Source organism: Podarcis bocagei, assembly GCF_964188305.1.
Source record: "Podarcis bocagei genome assembly, chromosome: 3".
Lineage (NCBI taxonomy): Eukaryota > Metazoa > Chordata > Lepidosauria > Squamata > Lacertidae > Podarcis > Podarcis bocagei.
In genome coordinates, this window is record NC_138127.1 from 32,154,921 (window position 1) to 32,176,367 (window position 21,447).

Sequence of the window (21,447 nt, forward strand, 5' to 3'; positions counted from 1 at the left end):
GGGGGGGAGTACCTAAAGGAGCAACACTAAGAACACCAAGTATAATCCAGATACTCCAAGTGAGAATGCTAAATGGCCACCGAATGCTGAGGGGGAGAAACAGAATGGGATATCCCAAATGAAGGCATGACTGTCTGGCTGTCTGGAACATCGAACAGAAATGCTCCATGCTACAAAAGGTTTTGGGTTCAACTTTTGAGCTCTCAAACACAGGTGCTAGTGGAGTCTAGAACTGTTTAGCTCTGTGTTTCATGTGGAGAGCAAAGCAACTCTCTGGCTTACCTGTGCAGGTACTTCTTCCTGGGAGTAAGGAGTAAATGGAAACTTTATATCTTACTGGTGCCTTGTTTGGAACACCAGTGTCTACCTTTGTTCTGGTATGCCTCTGTGTTTCTAGTCAGCCTTTGAAACCAATTCTTGGCCTGTTCTCCAGTCCTGCATCTGGTTTTGTCCTCTCCTCCTGCTTTGCCTTCAGTCCTGACTCCTGGCTTTTTCTCCACCCTTGCTCTCTTGTTTTTACTCTTGACAGCCCGGCAACCCAGACTCCTGGTTCACTCCAGAGATTGGTGCCAAAGGATTAGCCCTGCAGCGGGTGGGTTGGTACCACTAAGTGCCTGCAAATCCTTTCCACAATAGGCTTCTTAGTGCTGCTGAAGCATAGTTCTGCAGTCACCTAGAAGTGAAAAAGCAAACAAACACTGGTTTTATTTCAACCACAAATATAGCCCAATATGCTGCATAACAATTCTGGAATGCCCATCCCTATGGGGAAGTTTGCTAGTCTGTTTGCTCAAAAGTAAGGAGTGTTTGAGTCTAGAAAATGTACTTAGGAATCCAACGATGTCCCCATTTGGTGTGGTTTAAAGCAGTTCTCCTGGCCACAGATGAGATCTGTCCATTAAGTGATCATTTTCTGTTCCTTCTTGCCTCACATGCATGATTAAAAAACACAGGAAAACATTCTTGGATCAAAACAAGCGACAACATTATTGTTTGTATATGCAAGTTAATTTGGCTCAGGCATTGGGTGATTTCCCATTCAGTTAGCCCACATGGTGGCTGCTGACCAGGGAGTTGATTCTGGGTAGGATTGTCCTGTAACTTACATCATAAAGGAGCAGCCGACATCTCCCCTAGGTGAACATGCTGTTAGTCATTGCTTTACTCTGTCTTTTCGTACTGATCAATGGAACTAACAAGATTGTGTAAAGTAAAGAATGGAAGTTACCCTTCTCTTAACACTCAGATTGTAAACAACAGCACTCCAAAATAACCATTCAAAACTAAGCATGTTAGAATGAAAACCATAGGAACAAATGACTCGACTGAACCTAAAGCACTGAACTGCTTAGCATCCAGTAAAAGCCTGTGCTGCAGATAAATTAAAGTGATGACTGAATGGGCAACCTTGCATTAAAAAGCATGTACAAGGATTGCCTCTTTCCTTGAGTTGGTGCCCACTTAATCACAATCCCTTAATGGCTCACAATTGATATCACAAAAGGGCCAATCCACAATAGGACCCTTTAGCAAACCTGAGTCACTGAAAAGCAGTCAGAAGCAGGATAAAAATGCTTGTTAATATAGTGCAACATCCCCCACAAAGCTAGAATTGCAAAGCTTGGGAGTGCCGCAGAATCCCTACAAAATCCCCACAGCCCACCTTACGACAAATGTGCAGGTCTAAAAACTGTTGAGTTTAGAGGGAATGAGGGAGAAAGAAAAACAAAGAACAAAAGTAGAACCATCCGAGTGCAACATTTGGATTGGTTTTACTTATTTTACTTATTCAATTTCACTATTGCAAAAAAGGAGGGAAGGAAGGCTCCAGTATTTACTGGGATCAAGGACCAAAATGCCAGAAATTAGCTTGCTGAATTAAAAGCTGCATTACACTGAAGAACATGCACATAGAGATACAGAAGATTAGCAAGCTGAGCAGTGAATACTTTGCTTGTCTTGGGTCCATAAGAGACACTCATGGGCAGTACAAGGCAGATGTCTTTATGAGGGTCAACGAAGCACCTTGCTGTTCATAAATGATCCAGAGCATAGCAGTTACTGATTAGATGTGTGTATGTGTGTTTTGTGTCCAGCTGGTTAAAAACTTAAATCTTAGCTTGTTGAAGCAAGTTATTTCTTCTCTATACTTTGTATTGTGACATGGCTATTAGTAAAAAAGACATTTAGAAGGAGAAACACCATTCTCTCTGAATTCATAGACACACTGAAATAATTCTGATAAACATATCGTAGCTTATTAAACCAAAGTATAAGCAGTCATGTTGTTTGTGTGTAGAGCCCCTTCATTCCTCCTTTAGTCTGAATTGAGATAATATGGTGACATGTCCTTGAACGACTCATAGGATTAGACCATCTTCAAACCCTTGTTTAATATTCCAGCTGGTTCTAAAGTTTACAACCGTAGTTCCCAAATTCCGATGATAACCTGAACAGAAGTACAGTAGAATTAAATATATGGCTACTGTATAATCATGCATTTTGGGGGAATAACCAGATGAGCAGAGCATAATGAAACACTTCCCTTTTTTAATGGAAATTGGCAAAATATTTGAATATGTTATATATTGGTTTATTTTAATCATGCAGGTTCTGGCTCTCATCAGGAATATGCTGACTGGAAATGGCAGAATAGCAGGTAGGGGATACTTCCTTTCATATACTCTATGGAGAAGGAGATCTGAGCACAACAGATTGTATACATCATAGAAGAAAGTTAGTGGACATTGAACACTATTGTGTTCAGTATATCCAGGGCTTTTTTTCAGCCGGAGTTCACCGGCGCTCAGGTGGGCACCATTGCCATCTAAGAGAACAGGGGAGAGGCACATACTGAGCTCTGGCACCTTTTTTCCTGGAAAAACAGCACTGTCTTTTATAGCACAGAAACCATTTCCATGGAAGCTTTGTGTATATTAAAGCATACGCTTTAGAAATCCATTATATTTGTCACCTTTTCGCTGTATTGTGGGTAAGGTTTGCTTCAATGCAGATGAGGAACACAAGTGCCAACTGACAATATGAAGATGCATTTCACTCCTAGAGACTGAGAATATGTCACAGCATTCTTAACATGATATCTTTTCAAAGGCTTAAAGCTGGACACTTCACATCACAAGGGGATATTCAATATTTCAAAAATTTATATCGGGCAAATGTTCCTATGCCATTCTGCCGTAACAAAATCCATTTCATGTTTTTCTAATGATTACTAAGGCAAGAGATAACGTATTTTGTGTGATTGCTGTGGCTGACATAAAAATTAGAATTCGTTACCTTTCAGAGTGTAGTAATAAAGGGGCAAGGGGCAAGGCACTTCATAGTGCTTTTACTTTTAAGCCTTATGAAAATCTATGTGCTTCAACAGCAATATCCATATGCAGTGTAATATATGTCTGTTAGCAAATACAGCTAAAAAAGCTGCCTCCTGGGGAAAAAACCATTTTTGAAAAGACCTGCTCTAAAATCAAAATTGAATTATCTTGGTCAATATTTTTTGCTTTTAATTTTAATGGCAAATATTAATAGAGCCCTCTAAATAAATAAATAAATGAAAAGCCGGGGACAAACTGATCCCCCTCATCCCCCATCTTTTGTTGTTGCAGCGCTGTTTGTATTTACATCCAGTCATTTATTGCCCATTAAAGAAGTAATGCTATGTTAATGTAAGGGAAAAAATCAATGCTACTCAGATCAGTAGCTGTGGGGAAACAGTGCAGCAGCTGGTTTGCAAACAGCAAGCCCACATAGATCAATGAAATTACAAGCTAAATCTGCTGATGCTCACAAACTGCTCCAGCATTGTGAAGTCTAACCTTTCTCAAGTTCAAGATCTCTGGCAAGCCAGCAATTGCTAAATGAAAAGGAGGGTGGGGAGGAGAGAGAAAGGAAAAGAAAGAGAACATATCAGTGGACTTGTTTGGAATTTTCAGCATCATATGTAATATTCCACTTTTGAAGTTATCAGTATAACTGCACGTTTGTAACAGATATAAAAGCCTCTGTAATCTCTAAGTGAGCAATGCTGCAATCTGCACACTTGGGAGATTTTCTTTTCAAAAAATGTTCAAATCTGTCACATATTACCTTGAACTGTAACACTGGAGGGGTAGAGAGCACTTCTGTAATGTGTTTCGTAATGTGAATTCCAGGAAATAATTTATAAATGAACAACAGCAGGACTTCTGGGATGTGCTGACGGCCTTTTGTTTCATGCCTTGAATGGTTGCCTTAAAAATATTCCTTTAACTTTGTATAATTAAATCTGTACATATTGCAAGATAGAGTCATGTTGATCCTTTACACACATTTGCCACACAGGAAAACAACCACCATGGAAACAGTAAGAATGCAATCCTAGAGAAGTCTGCTCAGATATCATCCCCATGGAGTTTAATGGGGCTTACTCCCAGGTAAGTGAGTATAGTATTGCTAATATTATACATTGCTTGCTTATTTTTTATTCTTCACTGAGTGTTGACTATGTGATGCAAGGAATGCACACCTCTGGAATGACCAAGCTTTCCTGCTCACTTCACTGTCAATGGTGGGTAGCACATATTCATCTATTTTCATGAATGCAAATGTACCCTTTTTGGAAGTGAATAGGGAAGTTCTTATAGATATCAGAGGTTTGTGTTTTCCCTCTGAACTCGCTCAGAAACCAATACTATTTGTTTGCCTTTATCTATTCCACAAATGCCACCTTTGAAGGGGCATGTTTGGCGAAGAGAGGAATACACTGAAAGAGTATGCACACATTCCAGCTTGTCAATATCCTTCTTAAATTGTGGTGCCCAGACCTGGAGACAATAATCCAGGTGTGGTCTGACCAAGGCAGAACAGAGCAGGACTATTACTTCCCTTGATCTGGACACTATGCTTCTGTTGATGTAGCCAGAATAGCATTAGGTTTTTGTTTTTGTTTTGCTGCTGCATCACACTGTTGACTCACGTTAAACTTATGGTCTACTAAGACCTCTAGATCTTCTCACATGCATGACTGTCAAGCCAGTTGGCTCCCATCTTATATTTGTGCAGCTGGTTTTTCCTGCCTTAGTGTAGGACTTTATATTTGTCCCTATTGAAATTAATTTTGTTAGTTTGCGCTCAGTTCTCCAATCTGTTAAAGTAATATTGAACCTTAGTTCTGTCTTCTGTGGTACTAGCTACTGGTCCTGCAAATTTGATGCACATCCCCTCAATTCCTTCACCCTGTAGAACCCCACTTGTCACTTTTTCCAGGATGATAAGGAACCATTAAGGAGGACTATATGGGTTCAGTTACTCAACCAAATCCACTTAACAGTAATCTTATCCAGCCCACATTTTACCAGCTTCTCTGCAAGAATATCATGGGGAACTTTGTCAAAAGCCTTACTGATATGAAGATACACTATGTCCACAGCATTCCCCTGATCCACTAAGCTTGTAACTCTATAAAAAAAGAAAAGAAATGAGATTGTTCTGGCATGATTTGTTTTTGAGAAACCCATGCTGTTTGGGTTTTTTGAGAAACCCATCCTTTTCTAAGTGCTCACAGACTGACTGCTACCTAGGTCTTCTTTCCTTTCCTTTTTGAAGATGGGGCAACATTTGCCTTCCTCCAATCTGCAGGGACTTCACTTGTTCTTCAAGAATTCTGAAAGGTTATAGACAGAGGCTTTGAGATTACACCTGCAAGCTCCTTTAGTATCCTTGGGTGCAGCTTATGAGGTCCTGGAGATTTGAATTCAAAGTAGCTGCACAATGACTTAAGTGTATCCATACTTTGGAGGAAAAAAACATGATAGGAGACTTAGGGTAGCATCCAGATTTAGTCCTATTATCCTGAATAGGAATAATGTTGGATACAACCCTTAATATTTTAGGTAGATGTGAGCGGATGATAAAAGAAACATGTATCCTTCCCAGCAAATTGAGGCTACCACCCTATGTCCACTTACCTGAGAGTAAGTATGAATGTATTTGATGGGACTTTCAGATTAGACATGCATTGGCTTGTGCTGTGTGTGTTTCACTCTAGCATGCTATCAGCACATCAGAGCAAGCAGAGGAATGAGGAATTAGTTTGATAGTCTTGGATACTTCTTTTCTTGGTCCGGATAAATCTATCTATCTATTTACAAGATTTCTAGCTTACCTTTTGGAGTGTTACACACATTAAAACCTGATTCACCGTAAACAATGGCCAATAAAAGGGAGAAAAAGAGAGACGTGCCAGATAAATACAGTGAAGATCCATTTAATGGCATACTACTGCATTTTTTTCCTTGCTAGGAATTTCTCTCATCCCCAGAAAGATATAAAGCAGATCAACAATCCAAAACTTTTGAAGGGTGTATCTGCTTGCAATACCAGTGAAACATAATGATGTGTATTGTTATATTTGGAAGTTATAGGCCACAATCTGTTTATACGGAACTAATACTTTTAGTCAGCAACATGTACATCAACATCAAAAGATGCATTCAGTTTATCACGGGAGGCTAATATGACCATTGTGACAAAGATGTGCCTCTGATCTGCTCCTGAAAGAAAGTAGAGAGGCCCTTTCATGCACGGGAGCCTTAGGTGTACATGGGTGCCTCTTTGTGTATCAAGAGCCAATAGACTGTGCTGAGCCTTTTGTCTTAAATCTAATATTTAGGGAACTGAAGGAAACAAGACAAGGATTATCTATGACATTTTCATTTTTAGATACAGTGCTGTATTTGCTGGTAAAGCAAATGGCTGTCATGCATTCATTGAATGGTGTGAGTAGTAATAATAATAAAAATCCATCCACTCTGAGCCTAGGATAAGCTTTAATTTGTTCCATAGGCAAATAGGAAAATGGCTGTGTTTGTTTTGCAGCTACAGTAATGCAGACAAATAAAAATGAAATATGTACACTGTAAGAAACTCTTATATTCCAGCACTGGAAACAAAGCAGGCGATGGACGTGGGTAGCCTTTTTAAACCTTCCCTTCCCCCCTACTATTATACACCCCCCCAAAAAAAAATCAACAACCCAAAAACATTTCCATACCCAGTGATCCTAAGCAATAATTCCTCTTTACTGCAATAAGTACCTGCTTTTGAGGAAGAGAAAGCTGATGAGCTGCAGGCTTCCCTGCTGCTAAATTCATTTAACAAGCTACTCCTGATGTTTTCTGCTTTTAAGGCCAATGGGAACATTATAGATTCTTCCCCCCCCCCTCAATATCACAGTGAACCAGAAACTTATCTACTGATGTAATGGCCCAAGGTTCAGAGCATCAGAGCAGGATATTGTCCCCATCCACAAAAAAGAGCATTTACTCAAAAGTGTCGCTTGCTATTGGTATACTGAAGCATACATGGACCTTCGCCCCAAGCCCTTGTATCCTATAATGCTAGTGTGAACTTCAGAATTCCCGTGCACACGTAGAGCTCTACACAAGCAAAGAAGAAGAAGAAGAAGAAGAGTTTGGATTTGATATCCCGCCTTTCACTCCCCTTCAGGAGTCTCAAAGCGGCTAACATTCTCCTTTCCCTTCCTCCCCCACAACAAACACTCTGTGAGGTGAGTGGGGCTGAGAGACTTCACAGAAGTGTGACTGGCCCAAGGTCACCCAGCAGCTGCATGTGGAGGAGCGGAGACGCGAACCCGGTTCCCCAGATTAGGAGACTACCGCTCTTAACCACTACACCACACTGGCTCTCTGGCTTCCCTATTATTTGCGCTGTCAAGGAAATGTCTGTGAATGCTGTTGAAATTGCACATTTAGACTTCTCAGACTTGGTAAAAAGCCTGGAAAAGTTTATGCTCGTGAATTTTTTTATGCAAAGTAGAATACAGAAAAGCTTTAACTCTGTGGCAAACAGGGTAGGGGGGCTTGTATGTAGATTTTGTAGTGAAACTAAAAGGCAGCAGTATGGCTGGAGGGTGGGGTGGGGTGGGGTGGGGGACAGCAAGGCCAAAAGTCAGGTCCAACGAACTGACAATTCTCAGCCTTTTGGAATAAGCATATCCTTACCCTTTTGCCCTTAATGGCTAAGGAATTGTGAGCTGTATCGTTTCTGCCCTGTTGAAAGGGAGAGGGAGACACATGTATCCAGTCTTTACTCTTGTTTTGTGCTGTTTCCGATTCATCATTCTCACTGCCATCATTAACATACAAATGTATGACCGAAAAAGTTATTATTTATAGAATTTATATCCTGCTCTTCCTTGGGACTGATCTCAGGGTGGGTAACAGCAAAGCGAAATAAAATAAGTAAAAACAAAACTCACAGTGAAAACAATCTAGTAAAACATCCGACGTCTGTCATCTGCCACCATGCAGGCTCCCTGTCACACCAGAAGTGTCTGTGAGAAGAGAAGGCTTTTATCCAAAAGTTAAAGTTCCTACTAGCTGAACCTTAGGGAAGGGCAGAGTGCTCCATAGCCAGGGTGCTATTGCCAAGAAGAACAACACAATTGTATAGGTGTTCTTTTGGGATGGCCATGTGTCCTACGTTACAAAGGACAGCTCTCCATTTGAAGGGCTGTCTGACCCAAGTCCAGTTTTGAAAACACTTGGATCGCAAGACTGAGCAGGGATACATGCCACCTAGTCATAGCCTGCCCTACTACACTGAGATGTATTGCATTTGTATTTAAATTATAGTAATTATTTCTAATTTTGCATCTATACATATTAGCATATGCGAATTTTACGCATGGCATGTCAGTGCTCTCTTTTTGCCATAAGTGACCTCTTTTACCTTTCTTCCTGGCATGCCACCTAATGCCCTAGTCCAGTGGTTTGGAGATACAAAGGGGTGCATTTGTTTACAACTAAAGGAATGGAGTGATCTGTTTCTACTTACGGAATCGAACCCTGCCCCTCCCAAGCCACTGGTGAGTAGGGTGGAGTAGAAGGTGCAGGATAAGACGGTGCTATCTTCTTGGTAGCATCTTCCACTTAAAATCCACAAAGTCCTCATGGGCCCCAGAGTTGCTTCTCGTCAGTTGTGTGGGGAGGCCAGGAAGTAGCATGGGCAGAAGTCCTTTGCATGCAGACTTCATGGAGGCCGCGCTGTGAGCTGTTTGTTTTGTTAAAACAAGTGTTTTTGAAGTCAGGAGTCACTTTAAGACCTGTCAAACTTTTCCTGTCAACCTTCAGAGGTCAAAACCAGATGTGACACCTAAAATTCAAATGCAATTAGTTGGAGATTTACTGGGATTGTATGCCAATCTCCCAGTAGCTTAGAAGTGACATAGCATCTAACCTTTGGCAATCCCAAGAGAGGTTCAGGTGGATATAGCAAACTATATTGGGGAGTAGTCCAGCATGCTGCTAAAGGGAGAAAATCATAGCCCATGTTTTCACTTTGTAATTACCACATATGCACAGAAACAGGCCCACAGCAAATACTTGGGCTCTTAGTACACAGCTGATGTATTTATTTAAAGTGCTGCTTGTACGACATGTTTTGCTCTTGGATCATTAAACTGAAGGACTTGTGCAGCCATGCTTTTTAAATGAACAATGTTTGAATTAGGTGGTGCACAACACACTAGATTCGTATCAAACAGTCAAAGTTCGGTATGTACCTTCTCAGTCCTTCACTTTCCACTATTCTGGGATAAATGTACCATAGGTAAGGCACTAGTCAGCTCATGTTATGTGGCGCTGTGAGAAAAAGAGTTTACACTAGGAACAAAATGCACTTTGTGTTACGCCTCTGCAATGGGCACTATATGAGTTTGAAGATAATACAGCTCCAACAGGCACACTAGCCTAAATACAGTCTCCAATCAATACTGTATTCTGCCTTGACAGAAAGCTGAATTTTTATCTGTTAAATGTGTGAGCTTGGGGCAGCTATGTGTCTGAAGTGGTTTAAATCTGAAATGTGATGCACTGCACAGAAAGTTGATTGACATCTTTGTTTATTGAAAAGTATTACATGAACAACAAAACACAGGCAGATACAGAACACTCCATAGCAAAGTGCAGCTGTATTATTTTTCAGTCCTATGTGTGCTGCCTCTTTGATGCTTGTCTGATGTAATAAAGCCACAGGATATAAAACAAACAAGAATCTTTTGTAATCCAGCAGTCAAAAAATTTGGACATGATTTGGGAGGGCAAGGGATGGGGAAGTGTGGCGGTAGACAAGGGAGGAAAAAATGTGATTTGGCAACCCAGATTTTTAAGCTTATTCATCCCCAGTGAAAATAAATTCGAGAGTATTTGATAAGCAAAGTGAATGTGACCAAGTTGTGATATTTTACATGCATGCTAAAGAAGTGAGGGGGAGAAAAAGATATTAATGACGAATATTAAAGTATTAAACATACAGAATAAGGAATTAAGTTCCATTTAAATTTTATGTTAAAATAATTATCTGTTTCAATTAAATTTCGCTGTGCTGTATTAAAGCTTTATTCTGTCAAGGTAAATAGAGGTTAATGCTGCTGTTACTTCTACCAATGAAGTATTATCTTTAATCTTACTTTAATAAAATAGTTGTGAATTCCGTGGTTGGGAGTAATCGCTATGGGTTAATTTAGAGACTTATCAAATCCTCTCATAGAAAACTAGGTGGATTTTTTAAAAGAAGAAGAAGAAGGGAACTCGCACAAAAAATATTGAGAATTACATAAGCAGGAGCAAAGGGTCCCTTTTTATATAGTCAGGTATATCCACCTGGGCTCACGGAGAGGTGGGGGGGGGCACACAGTAGGAAGATCACCCACTTTCCAGTGCCTAGAGAAAAGAGCAGCTGAGGTTTTCATGGTGCACTTCTGTTGGCCTATATTTTTCACTTGTTTTCTTTTCAGGCCCTGATGAAATTACAGGTCATATATACCGTAATCAGTGTTGCTTCTTGGCCACATCACTGTCCAGTACATGTTACCATTGCCTAACTTATTTTCTCATGCATTGACTGGCAACATAACACAAGGACATAAGAAGAGCTGAAGATCAGGCCACTGGCCTATCAAGTTCGGCCAGATGCCATACAGAAGAGCCTTTATCAAAACCCCAAACTTATTGTTAGCAGAGAAACACAGTAAAGGACTCTGTCATCGTTTTTTCTAGTAGTAGATAGGTAGCCGTGTTGGTCTGCCATAGTCAAAATAAAAAAAATTCCTTCCAGTAGCACCTTAAAGACCAACTAAGTTAGTTCTTGGTATGAGCTTTCGTGTGCATGCACACTTCTTCAGATACACTGAAACAGAAGTTGCCAGATCCTTCTATATAGTGAGAAGGTGGGGAGGGGTGTTACTCAGGAGATAGGCAGATAGCTGAGAGAGCCTCTTGACGACTCTTAACGACTGTAATAGGTCTTACAGGAAAAGGCAAGGGGTGGGAAGGTGAGAAATGGTTTAGTTATGTATAGTGAGATAAGAATCCAATGTCTTTGTTCAGTCCAGGTCTTTTCATGGTTTTAAGTTTGGTAATGAGTTGTAATTCAGCAGCTTCTCTTTCCAGTCTATTTCTGAAATTCCTTTGTAGTAAAACAGCTACTTTGAGATCTTGTATAGAATGTCCTGGGAGATTGAAGTGTTCTCCTACTGGTTTCTCTGTTCTGTGATTCTTGATGTCAGATTTATGTCCGTTTATTCTTTGGCGTAAGGTTTGGCCTGTTTGTCCAATATAGAGAGCTGAAGGACACTGTTGGCATTTGATGGCATATACAATGTTAGACGATGAGCAATTAAATAGTCCCGAGATGGTATGTGTGATGTTGTTGGGGCCAGTAATGGTGTTGTCCGGGTGTATGTGGCAGCAAAGTTGGCATCTGGGTTTATTGCAGGCTCTGGTGCCAGTGTCTGTGTTAAGTCTGGTTGTAGTATTATTGTGGGTTAGGAGTTGTTTAAGATTGGGTGGCTGTCTGTAGGCAATGAAAGGTCTTCCTCCCAGAGCTTGAGAAAGAGAACTGTCATTGTCCAGGAGAGGTTGTAGATCTCTGATGATGCGTTGTACTGTTTTAACTTGGGAGCTGTATGTGATGACTAGAGGTGTTCTGTTATTTTCTTTTTTGGGTCTGTCTTGCAGCAAGTTCTCTCTGGGTATCAGTCTGGCTCTGTTGATCTGTTGTCTAACTTCATCCCCTGGGTATTTTAGTTCTGAGAAGGTTTGCTGTAGATCCCTTAGGTGAGAGTCTCTGTCTGTAGAATTGGAACAGATGCGGCTGTAACGTAGTGCCTGGCTATATACAATGGACTGTTTGGTATGTTTGGGATGGTAGCTAGAGGCATGTAGATATGTTTGTCGGTCAGTTGGTTTGCGGTATAAGGTGGTGTCTATGCGCCCATCCTGTATTTTTATAGTAGTGTCCAAAAAATGTATTTCTTGCATAGATTGATTCATTGTAAGGTTGATTGTGGGGTGAAAATCATTAAATTTCTGGTGAAAGGTGTCCAGGGTCTGTTGACCATGTGTCACATGGTCAACACATGGTCAACAGACCCTGGACACCTTTCACCAGAAATTTAATGATTTTCACCCCACAATCAACCTTACAATGAATCAATCTATGCAAGAAATACATTTTTTGGACACTACTATAAAAATACAGGATGGGCGCATAGACACCACCTTATACCGCAAACCAACTGACCGACAAACATATCTACATGCCTCTAGCTACCATCCCAAACATACCAAACAGTCCATTGTATATAGCCAGGCACTACGTTACAGCCGCATCTGTTCCAATTCTACAGACAGAGACTCTCACCTAAGGGATCTACAGCAAACCTTCTCAGAACTAAAATACCCAGGGGATGAAGTTAGACAACAGATCAACAGAGCCAGACTGATACCCAGAGAGAACTTGCTGCAAGACAGACCCAAAAAAGAAAATAACAGAGCACCTCTAGTCATCACATACAGCTCCCAAGTTAAAACAGTACAACGCATCATCAGAGATCTACAACCTCTCCTGGACAATGACAGTTCTCTTTCTCAAGCTCTGGGAGGAAGACCTTTCATTGCCTACAGACAGCCACCCAATCTTAAACAACTCCTAACCCACAATAATACTACAACCAGACTTAACACAGACACTGGCACCAGAGCCTGCAATAAACCCAGATGCCAACTTTGCTGCCACATACACCCGGACAACACCATTACTGGCCCCAACAACATCACACATACCATCTCGGGACTATTTAATTGCTCATCGTCTAACATTGTGTATGCCATCAAATGCCAACAGTGTCCTTCAGCTCTCTATATTGGACAAACAGGCCAAACCTTACGCCAAAGAATAAACGGACATAAATCTGACATCAAGAATCACAGAACAGAGAAACCAGTAGGAGAACACTTCAATCTCCCAGGACATTCTATACAAGATCTCAAAGTAGCTGTTTTACTACAAAGGAATTTCAGAAATAGACTGGAAAGAGAAGCTGCTGAATTACAACTCATTACCAAACTTAAAACCATGAAAAGACCTGGACTGAACAAAGACATTGGATTCTTATCTCACTATACATAACTAAACCATTTCTCACCTTCCCACCCCTTGCCTTTTCCTGTAAGACCTATTACAGTCATTAAGAGTCGTCAAGAGGCTCTCTCAGCTATCTGCCTATCTCCTGAGTAACACCCCTCCCCACCTTCTCACTATATAGAAGGATCTGGCAACTTCTGTTTCAGTGTATCTGAAGAAGTGTGCATGCACACGAAAGCTCATACCAAGAACTAACTTAGTTGGTCTTTAAGGTGCTACTGGAAGGAATTTTTTTTATTTTGATCGTTTTTTCTGTTGGCCAAGAAGTCAACTTTGGAAATAGAAATAGAACGGTAGCTAAAGGTAGGGCATATTTGATGGTGTAATGGCGTGTTTTAATCTGCTGTAGTGAAGCCCCCAAATGTGAAAAATGTTGTTGATGGCCTGTGAATTCAATCAGAAATGTGTCCCAGGTTTAATCCACATCAACTCTGATCTTACTCTTTGCATCTATTTGATTCAGTCATATTTTGTTTGTGTGGTAAAATGGAAGAGGGCAAGAGAAAAAAATGCAGGCAATCAAAAGTGAAGCATAAGTTGCAGTAAAGTTATAGGAACACATGGAGCTGTCTTATCCTAGGACATTCTGTTGGTCCATCTAGCTTAGTATTGTCCGCTCTGACTGGCAGTGGCTTTTCAAGGCTTTTCATCTTTCTGAGCCCTAGTATCTGAGGTATTTTAATCAGGGATGCCAAGTATTGACTCTGGGACGAACTGCACACAAGGCATGTGCCTAACCACTGGTTGATCCTCAGGTCAGAAGGATAGTAAGCTTGTCATTCTGCAATCACTGATTTGTAGGAAGGAATAGGTGCTTATCCTGGTCCAGATGTATAGCTAAGCTTTTGGGCAACCCTCTGACGTGGTGGTAGACACCACAGGCATGGTTCTCTGTGGAAAGAGATCCTAGTTTTGATCTATGATATGAAGTCCCCAAAGGTCTCTTTGCATATGCCTTGAGTAATTTGTGGAATCTGGCTTCACAGTCTGTCCAGTGGTTTGGTAAAGTTAGGGCTGCCATATGTCCAGGATTTCCCCATTATTATTAATCCATCACCCTAAGCTTAACTTACTTTTTGAAATATGGCAACCCTAGTAAAGTGGAGATTCAGATGCTACTAACAACTTACCAGGGACTTGCATGCCTAGTGATTACATTACATGTTGATACATTATTTCAATATTCACCCAATATCATTTTAAATGTTTCTAACAGTGTTAACATAGCACCTGTCTTTCTCATTCCCATGCTAACCATGTTTACTAAAAATGTCCCATTGATTTCATGAAACTTTCAGTACATAAGTGTGTGTGCACATGTGCGTGTGTGTGTAGGAGTGTGCTTTTGGTTTTCACATTCTATGTAGGACAGCCGGGAAAACAAAACAAAATCATTATTCCCTCCCTCGATATTTTTCATAGGCAAAGAGCCATTTGCTTCAGTGTTTTACAAGGTTTAGTGCCAGCAAGGTGGTACATAAAGCCCTACTGAGTATCGAAAGCTGTTTTTATCCTGGAAATATTCAAAGCATGCAGGAGTCTCTAAAGTGTCTGTTCCAGGGATACATTAATGCATTTGAAAGGATATTAAAGCTTAACATAGAGGGGGGAAATTCCTAGCGGCAAAATGTAAAACTGCTTAACAGAATTACATCCAGAACTTTGTGTATTAGATTTGAAAATAAATCATCTTATACTTGCTCATATTAAAGCTGCATGTCAGTTTGAGAGACTTAGAACATTGGACAGGTTTCATTTTTCTGGTTCAGAACCCTTCTATGGCGTGTGTGCACCACAGAGAAGATGGGTGATGACCTATTTTCCTCTGTACAGAATTTGTCTAATGTACAAAGTTAGGCAGCTCTTAAACAGGGTTGAGTAAAAAATAATAATCCTAACACACAGCCCCAAACCTCCAGTTCCTGTAGCCAAATAGTCTATTGCAAAGAGAGTCATGCATTCATTAAAGAACCTTTTCAGTTTAATGCTTCCAATTAACCTTTACTGAATTTATGTTCTACATTAAGCAATAGATTCTTCCGAAAGGCATAGTGGATTTGATTTCCAGACTAAATGGTAGGGACAATTTTATTTTACTCCACAGTGATTCTTTCTGAGGACCAGCTCTTAAGAGTGTATTCCAGATTACTCAGCAGGAAGGAGAGTTCCTGCTTTCACAAATGCATGTGAAACAGAGGTTGTAAACTCAGCATTAGCGAGTGGTGTGCAACCAGTTCTGGGTAGGGTTGCACTGCCCTTGAGGGAGCAGGTTTGCGGCAGCTTGGATCCAGTTTTGTTGCTAGAAGATCAAGTAGCTTCTGTGGCATGGAGTGGTGGGTGGTTTGCCAGTTGTGTCCTCTCTTGGACAGGGATACTCTGAGCACACATATCCATGCACTGGTAAATGCTGAATTTGGTTATTGTAATATGTGTGCCTTTGAATATGGGTTGAAAGATTTCAGCTAGTACAGTGTGTCTCTGGCACAGCTTTACTGATGGCCACCTCTGCATTTGAAGCAAATGAAATGGACTGAGGTCATACGTGCTGGAAATTTAACTTGGTAGCTGTGCTTCCTAAATGGCTGTGATCTAATTGTGTTTACTGAGTGTACACTCACCTAAAATGAAGACACAAAACAATAGGCGGAGTTTGACGACATCACACTATTACAAAGATCCAGTCTGTGCAAGCACATCAGCTTCCAGGGAAGAATGATCTGCCTCCCCTCTCTGCATGTGTTGTTTGGGGGGTTCTCCTGTCGCTCCCAGCCAATTTTGGGGAAACGGGGAGGAGAAGGGGGAAAGCCCCATTGCACAAGCAGAAGCCCTTGTGCAGGGCTTCTGCTTGCAAGGATTGTTAGGGGAAATCCTACCCACGGTAAATGAATTTAGAGACCATCACTCCCCACAATAGCAATGCTTACAGATGCATCCTTATGTTGCCAAAATGACACAGTCCATACCCAAGAGGGAGGCCTCTTGAGTACTCAAGGAACACCTGAGATTTGCACAGGTACAAGCACAGACCAAAGTGGGTTTCTCCACAAACCGCTAAACATAATTGCACATGGCATATTCCTTTTGTGTTCTTGATTAACTTGTGAGAAGTTATTTGGAAGTTGCTGCCTTGTGTTGGATATCTAGATTTGATTACCTTCTTGTGGCTTTTCCCTTCAAGCTGTATGATTCAGCACACATTTTGGAGGCCAGGTTATCAATCCAGCAACAAGTGATTCAGGTGTGATTGTTTCAGGAGGCTTTCTCAAGCCTAGAATATGAGGAAATCATAACACATTAACAAGGCCTTTGATTATGATACATCAATGTTTTCTTTTTTTAAAAAAATGACAGGTCACTGATCAGTTATGTATCCTATATTACTTTCTAGTGAGAGTGCATATTTTCCATTTTTATTTTGTATTATTATTATTATTATTATTATTATTATTATTATTATTATTATCCCATTACCCTAAGTTCCCACCACCCTAATGTGGTTTAGAACATTAGAATGCAGTATTCAAAACAGTTTGAAAACACCTACACTTACAGAAATAAGTTGGTTCCTAAAAATATGCACCACTTTGAGTAATTTATAGAGTTGTGGTTAAAAAAAATGTTATAAAGTAAATTCTGTTTTGGTCCAGAGCCAAATTACTCTGGAATTCTTTGAGTATTTATTTAATTGAATGTAAAATTGCTAAGTGCTGTGCAAAGGGCTTTTTTGTTTTTTTAAAGGCCATGCCAGGAGGCAAAGAATGAAAACTTAAGGATAAGACACATGGTGGGGAAAGGAAAAGAGAAGAGAAGAGAAGAGAAGAGAAGAGAAGAGAAGAGAAGAGAAGAGAAAAGAAGAGAAAAGAAAAGAAAAGGAGGCAGGTCTGCCAAGATAACCTAGTGTGAAGAGATGTGCCTTAAGAAAGTAATTGAATATAATACCAAGATACCCCAGTAGTTGGAATGCAAGGGGAAAGTAGTGGAGGTGGAAAATAAACTAATACTGGGGTTAAGTAGAAAATTGGTACGTGTTGAGCAAAGGTCCAAAGAAGAGTTTATATAGGCAAAGGCAGATTTAGGGGAGCATGACTGGTTCGCTTGCGCTGGGTGCCGAGCTGAAAGGGCACCACAGGGGGCACTGCAATGATGAAGAACAATGGAAGGTGAGATGGGGGATGGATTTTGATGTTGCATGGGTGCTGCTGAAATGTTAAAGCCCCAAGTCTGCCATTGATATAGAGACACTAGACTTTAAGGAGCAAAACCATGGAGGGGTTATTTGCAAGTAAAAATAAGGAGCTTAGAATGAAAATAAGAGAGAACGAAGCCAGTAAAAGTAATGGTACAAAAGGATATGATCTGGATGAGAAGCATTTGTGCTTATAATGCTATCTGTTCCATGATAAATTTAAGGGAGAGTGCAGAGGTTAAAGAGTCTTAAACAGGAAGGCCAGCAAGAATGTCAACAATAATTAGAACAGCAGTGGCCATACATTTTAAAATATTTAATAAATATGAAATTATTTGTCTTACTTGGTGGTGCCCAGAGATCTTGTGTATCAGGGCACAAAGTTATTGTAAAGAGCCTAGCATATGTTAGTAATGTTGGAGAATGCTTTGGAAGCCATGGCTGACCCATACACTGCCAGACTGTGTATTACATGCTGCGAGACTCTTTCAATAAAGTGTTCTCCAAAGCCATAAGCTTTCAATGCCTACTGTGCTATACAGCTGATTGGGTTGCCACCCAGCACAGAAGGTACTACTGGGTTTTTAAAGGACATGTCCCAAATGTCATTAGATGACCAAACCTACCTTACTGTATTTAGAATAAGAAAAAAAAATCTGCAGGAAGCTGACAGATATTGGTGATTTAGTTGCTTTGTCCTCGATATTTATGAAAATGTGTTCATTATTTAAAAAAAATAAATGCTGTATTCAGCTTCTGAGCTCATGAGATTTTTTTTTTTTTAGGATTGAGGAGAAAAAGAAACCAAAGTCTTCCAAAGGGGAAGAAATTTCAAAAAGAAAAGGAACGTTTTTCTTGGTGGTTTTCAGTATTTTTAGTACCTCAAAGCAGTTTCCCTTAGGGAAGAGGTTTTTGATCTATGCTTGCCCTGACAGTTTCACGCCGGGTGGGCTCCTGTGACAATAGTCAAAGAGAGAAAGAAAGGTTAATTTTCACAGTGCAGGGATGAAGTATGGAGCTGCCCCATTGCAGAATGTTGAAAGATTTTGTGGCCTACAATAGAACACCAGGAACTCAGCAGCTGCAAAGAATTATGGTTAAGGGAGTATTGGATTACCTCTAGTTCATGGAATATATATTTTTCCCTTCTGAAAATATATGTGTGGTAAACATCTCAATATTTGAAGGGAGTCTTTTTATGCATAAGTATGTACAGCCCAATGCACTTGTTGTGGTGTCTTTTATTTTCGTCCCCCAAAGCAGCCACTATGTGACATCCCAAGCTCTTCTTTAAACTTGGAAGACTTAAAAATGCAGCTTGAGATATGCCTTGAGGATGACATTTCTTGAAGAAATAAAGTAAGAAGCTCTAATGTGTGCAGATCTCCATGTACTTGCAGGCCCAGGCGTTGGGCTCCCTAGCCCCAACCCCCAGAGAAATCAAAGACAACCGAAACAGGTTTTTGGATAGAAACAGGCCAAAACTTTATTGAATACAGACGAAAGACGTTTGGCTTGGGCATGGGGCAATTAAATACCAGCATTTGGAGGGGCAGGCAGAGACTACAACCTCTCCTCTATCCAAGGCTGAGATTGCCCCAATGCCCAACCAAGTTTTGATGATTCCTATGAGGTAGGCAAAATCAACAGGCTGGAGCCAATTTGCCTGGCGGACAAATTCCTACCCGGACCCAGAATACAGCGACCACCGGGACTTCCGGGTTAGCGCCACCAGCAATGGCGGGCTTCCTCTGATCTGGAGGAACCCGCTCCGTGAAAATCAGGGTCTGGACTGCCACGGCGAGGCGGAGACTCATCAAAAACCACAGGCGGGAGAAGCCTGTGGACCTGGGATTCGGCTGGCACCTTTAGCGCCTCCCCTACATGCGGAGAAACCCGACTACGGGGATCCGGAGCGATGTGGGGTGAGCGGCGCGGTGCTTCGAATCGATTGCTCTTTTCACGGAGTGAAGCCGCATTGCTGTTGTCGGAGAGTGCTGACTTTTTTCCTGTGGACAATTGGACTCTAAAAAAGTACCCGTGAGTAGAACGGAAAATTGGATTATGAAACTTCGTAATTTGGCACCGGAGCGGGAAGGTCTAAACAGGAAGTCCGCCTTCCGCTTTTGTAAACAGCTTGAAGCAAAGACATCGCAAGCTAAAGTCTGGAAAGTCATTTGTAAAGGACTAAATTTCCATAGGTTAAAACTACAAACCCCCCTTGGAAGCAGGAGAAGAGGGGGGAAATCTTAAATTGTTCAAGCCTGCAGGAGAGGGAGTAAAGAAAGATAAATTTCTATCGTCTTGAACCTGGGAACGGGCTGTCAAAGATAGACGTTTGGGGAAAGTTCATTGACTGTGAGTAATAACGCATGTTGACAGATAGTTAAATAAGAGAAACATATTGATTCCAATGTTTCGTTTTGCACTAAAAAGGAACAAAGATTTGAAAAACGAAAGCAATTTTGTTGCTGGATCTGCTTGTAAAAGGATGGATACAAATAGAAATTGTTTCGGGGCCACTAGGGGGCGCATTGGAAGATGGCTGACAATAACATCTCTCTGACCCACACGAGGTAATTTGGAGGCTATGATGGGGTAATTAGCCTCCTTAACCCCCCCAGGATTGTGGGGTGGGGGGCGGCCCTTGCCTGCTGTGCCCTATACCACCCCCGAATTTGTGGGGGTGGGGGCACTAGGCACAAAGCCCTCCTGTGGGATTTCGGCACTCCTGAACGCTGTCCCTGTTTCGCGCCACTAGATGCAGAACTTCAAAGGAAACAATTTGGATGAAAGGAATGCACATATTTCAAGAAAGAAGGGGGAGTAAAGACTGCTAACAGAAGAGATATCTGACAAAACAAGATAAGAATAAAACATGAGAAGATACGCCAAGACAAGGTACGGCAAATGACTGATGGGGGAGGGGAAAAAAACTCTCCCTTCTTTCCCTATGTGATTAAACAAGAATCCCCTCCCCTCACGAGTCAGAAATGTCATTTTAAGGACTTAAGCTGTGGATTTAAGGCTGTGTGGAGATAAACTTTCGAACCAAAGCATATTTTAAGAAGAGCAAGGAATGTATAAGAGCTTGGGAATGACACAGTTAAAAATGCTGTCGCCATATTGGGAAGTTCTGTCGGAGGTCTTGAGCCTGGGAGGAGAAAGAGAGAAATAGAGCTGTTTATATATTGTGGGTTAAACTCCTCAGTGGGACTTAAGAGTGACAGCTTTACAAGACTATGATGGAAAGAGTGATGTTATCTATGAAGGAGACGATATATGGAAACCATCTCGATTTGAGGATTGGAAGAACGGAAAATTCACACAGGACTATTATTACTATTGGTGTTTATCGGCTTAAGGAGACTATCAGAAGAGATCATAAAGAAAAAAGAGAAAATATATGAACAAGATGTGATGTGGAAACAGCAAGACAAGATGGGATAGAACTATGAACTTTGTTTGGACTGATTTGGACTGATTGGGACATTAACGCAGCAGCAAGAAGATGATCAGAATCCCCCTTCGGATCTTGAAATATAGGTCCCCCCAACAAAATTTAAAATTTGGCTTTGTAATTCGGAATTTATGTGATATGATTTAATTTGATGTGATTGGCCAGTTAATAAAAATTATTTTAAAAAACAAAACAAATAGAAATTGTTTCCTCTAGAGGGAGCTTTTGAACTGTTGTTGGAGTGGACCTGGGGAACTCTACAGCTGTAGAGATTAGAGAGCGTGAGAAACAGGCT

The 21,447-nt window shown here is 40.9% G+C and overlaps 1 protein-coding gene across 1 annotated transcript in view; it reads left to right on the top strand.

Moving 5' to 3' along the window:
- LOC308583029 (uncharacterized protein) overlaps nt 1-21,447 on the top strand; it is a 287,479-nt gene that overhangs the window by 167,745 nt on the left and 98,287 nt on the right. Inside the window, exons 7-8 of the mRNA XM_081186682.1 lie at nt 2,611-2,659; nt 4,342-4,433. Coding sequence (XP_081042808.1) covers nt 4,407-4,433 — 27 coding nt within the window. The 5' untranslated portion in view covers nt 2,611-2,659; nt 4,342-4,406. The remainder of the gene's footprint in view (nt 1-2,610; nt 2,660-4,341; nt 4,434-21,447) is intronic.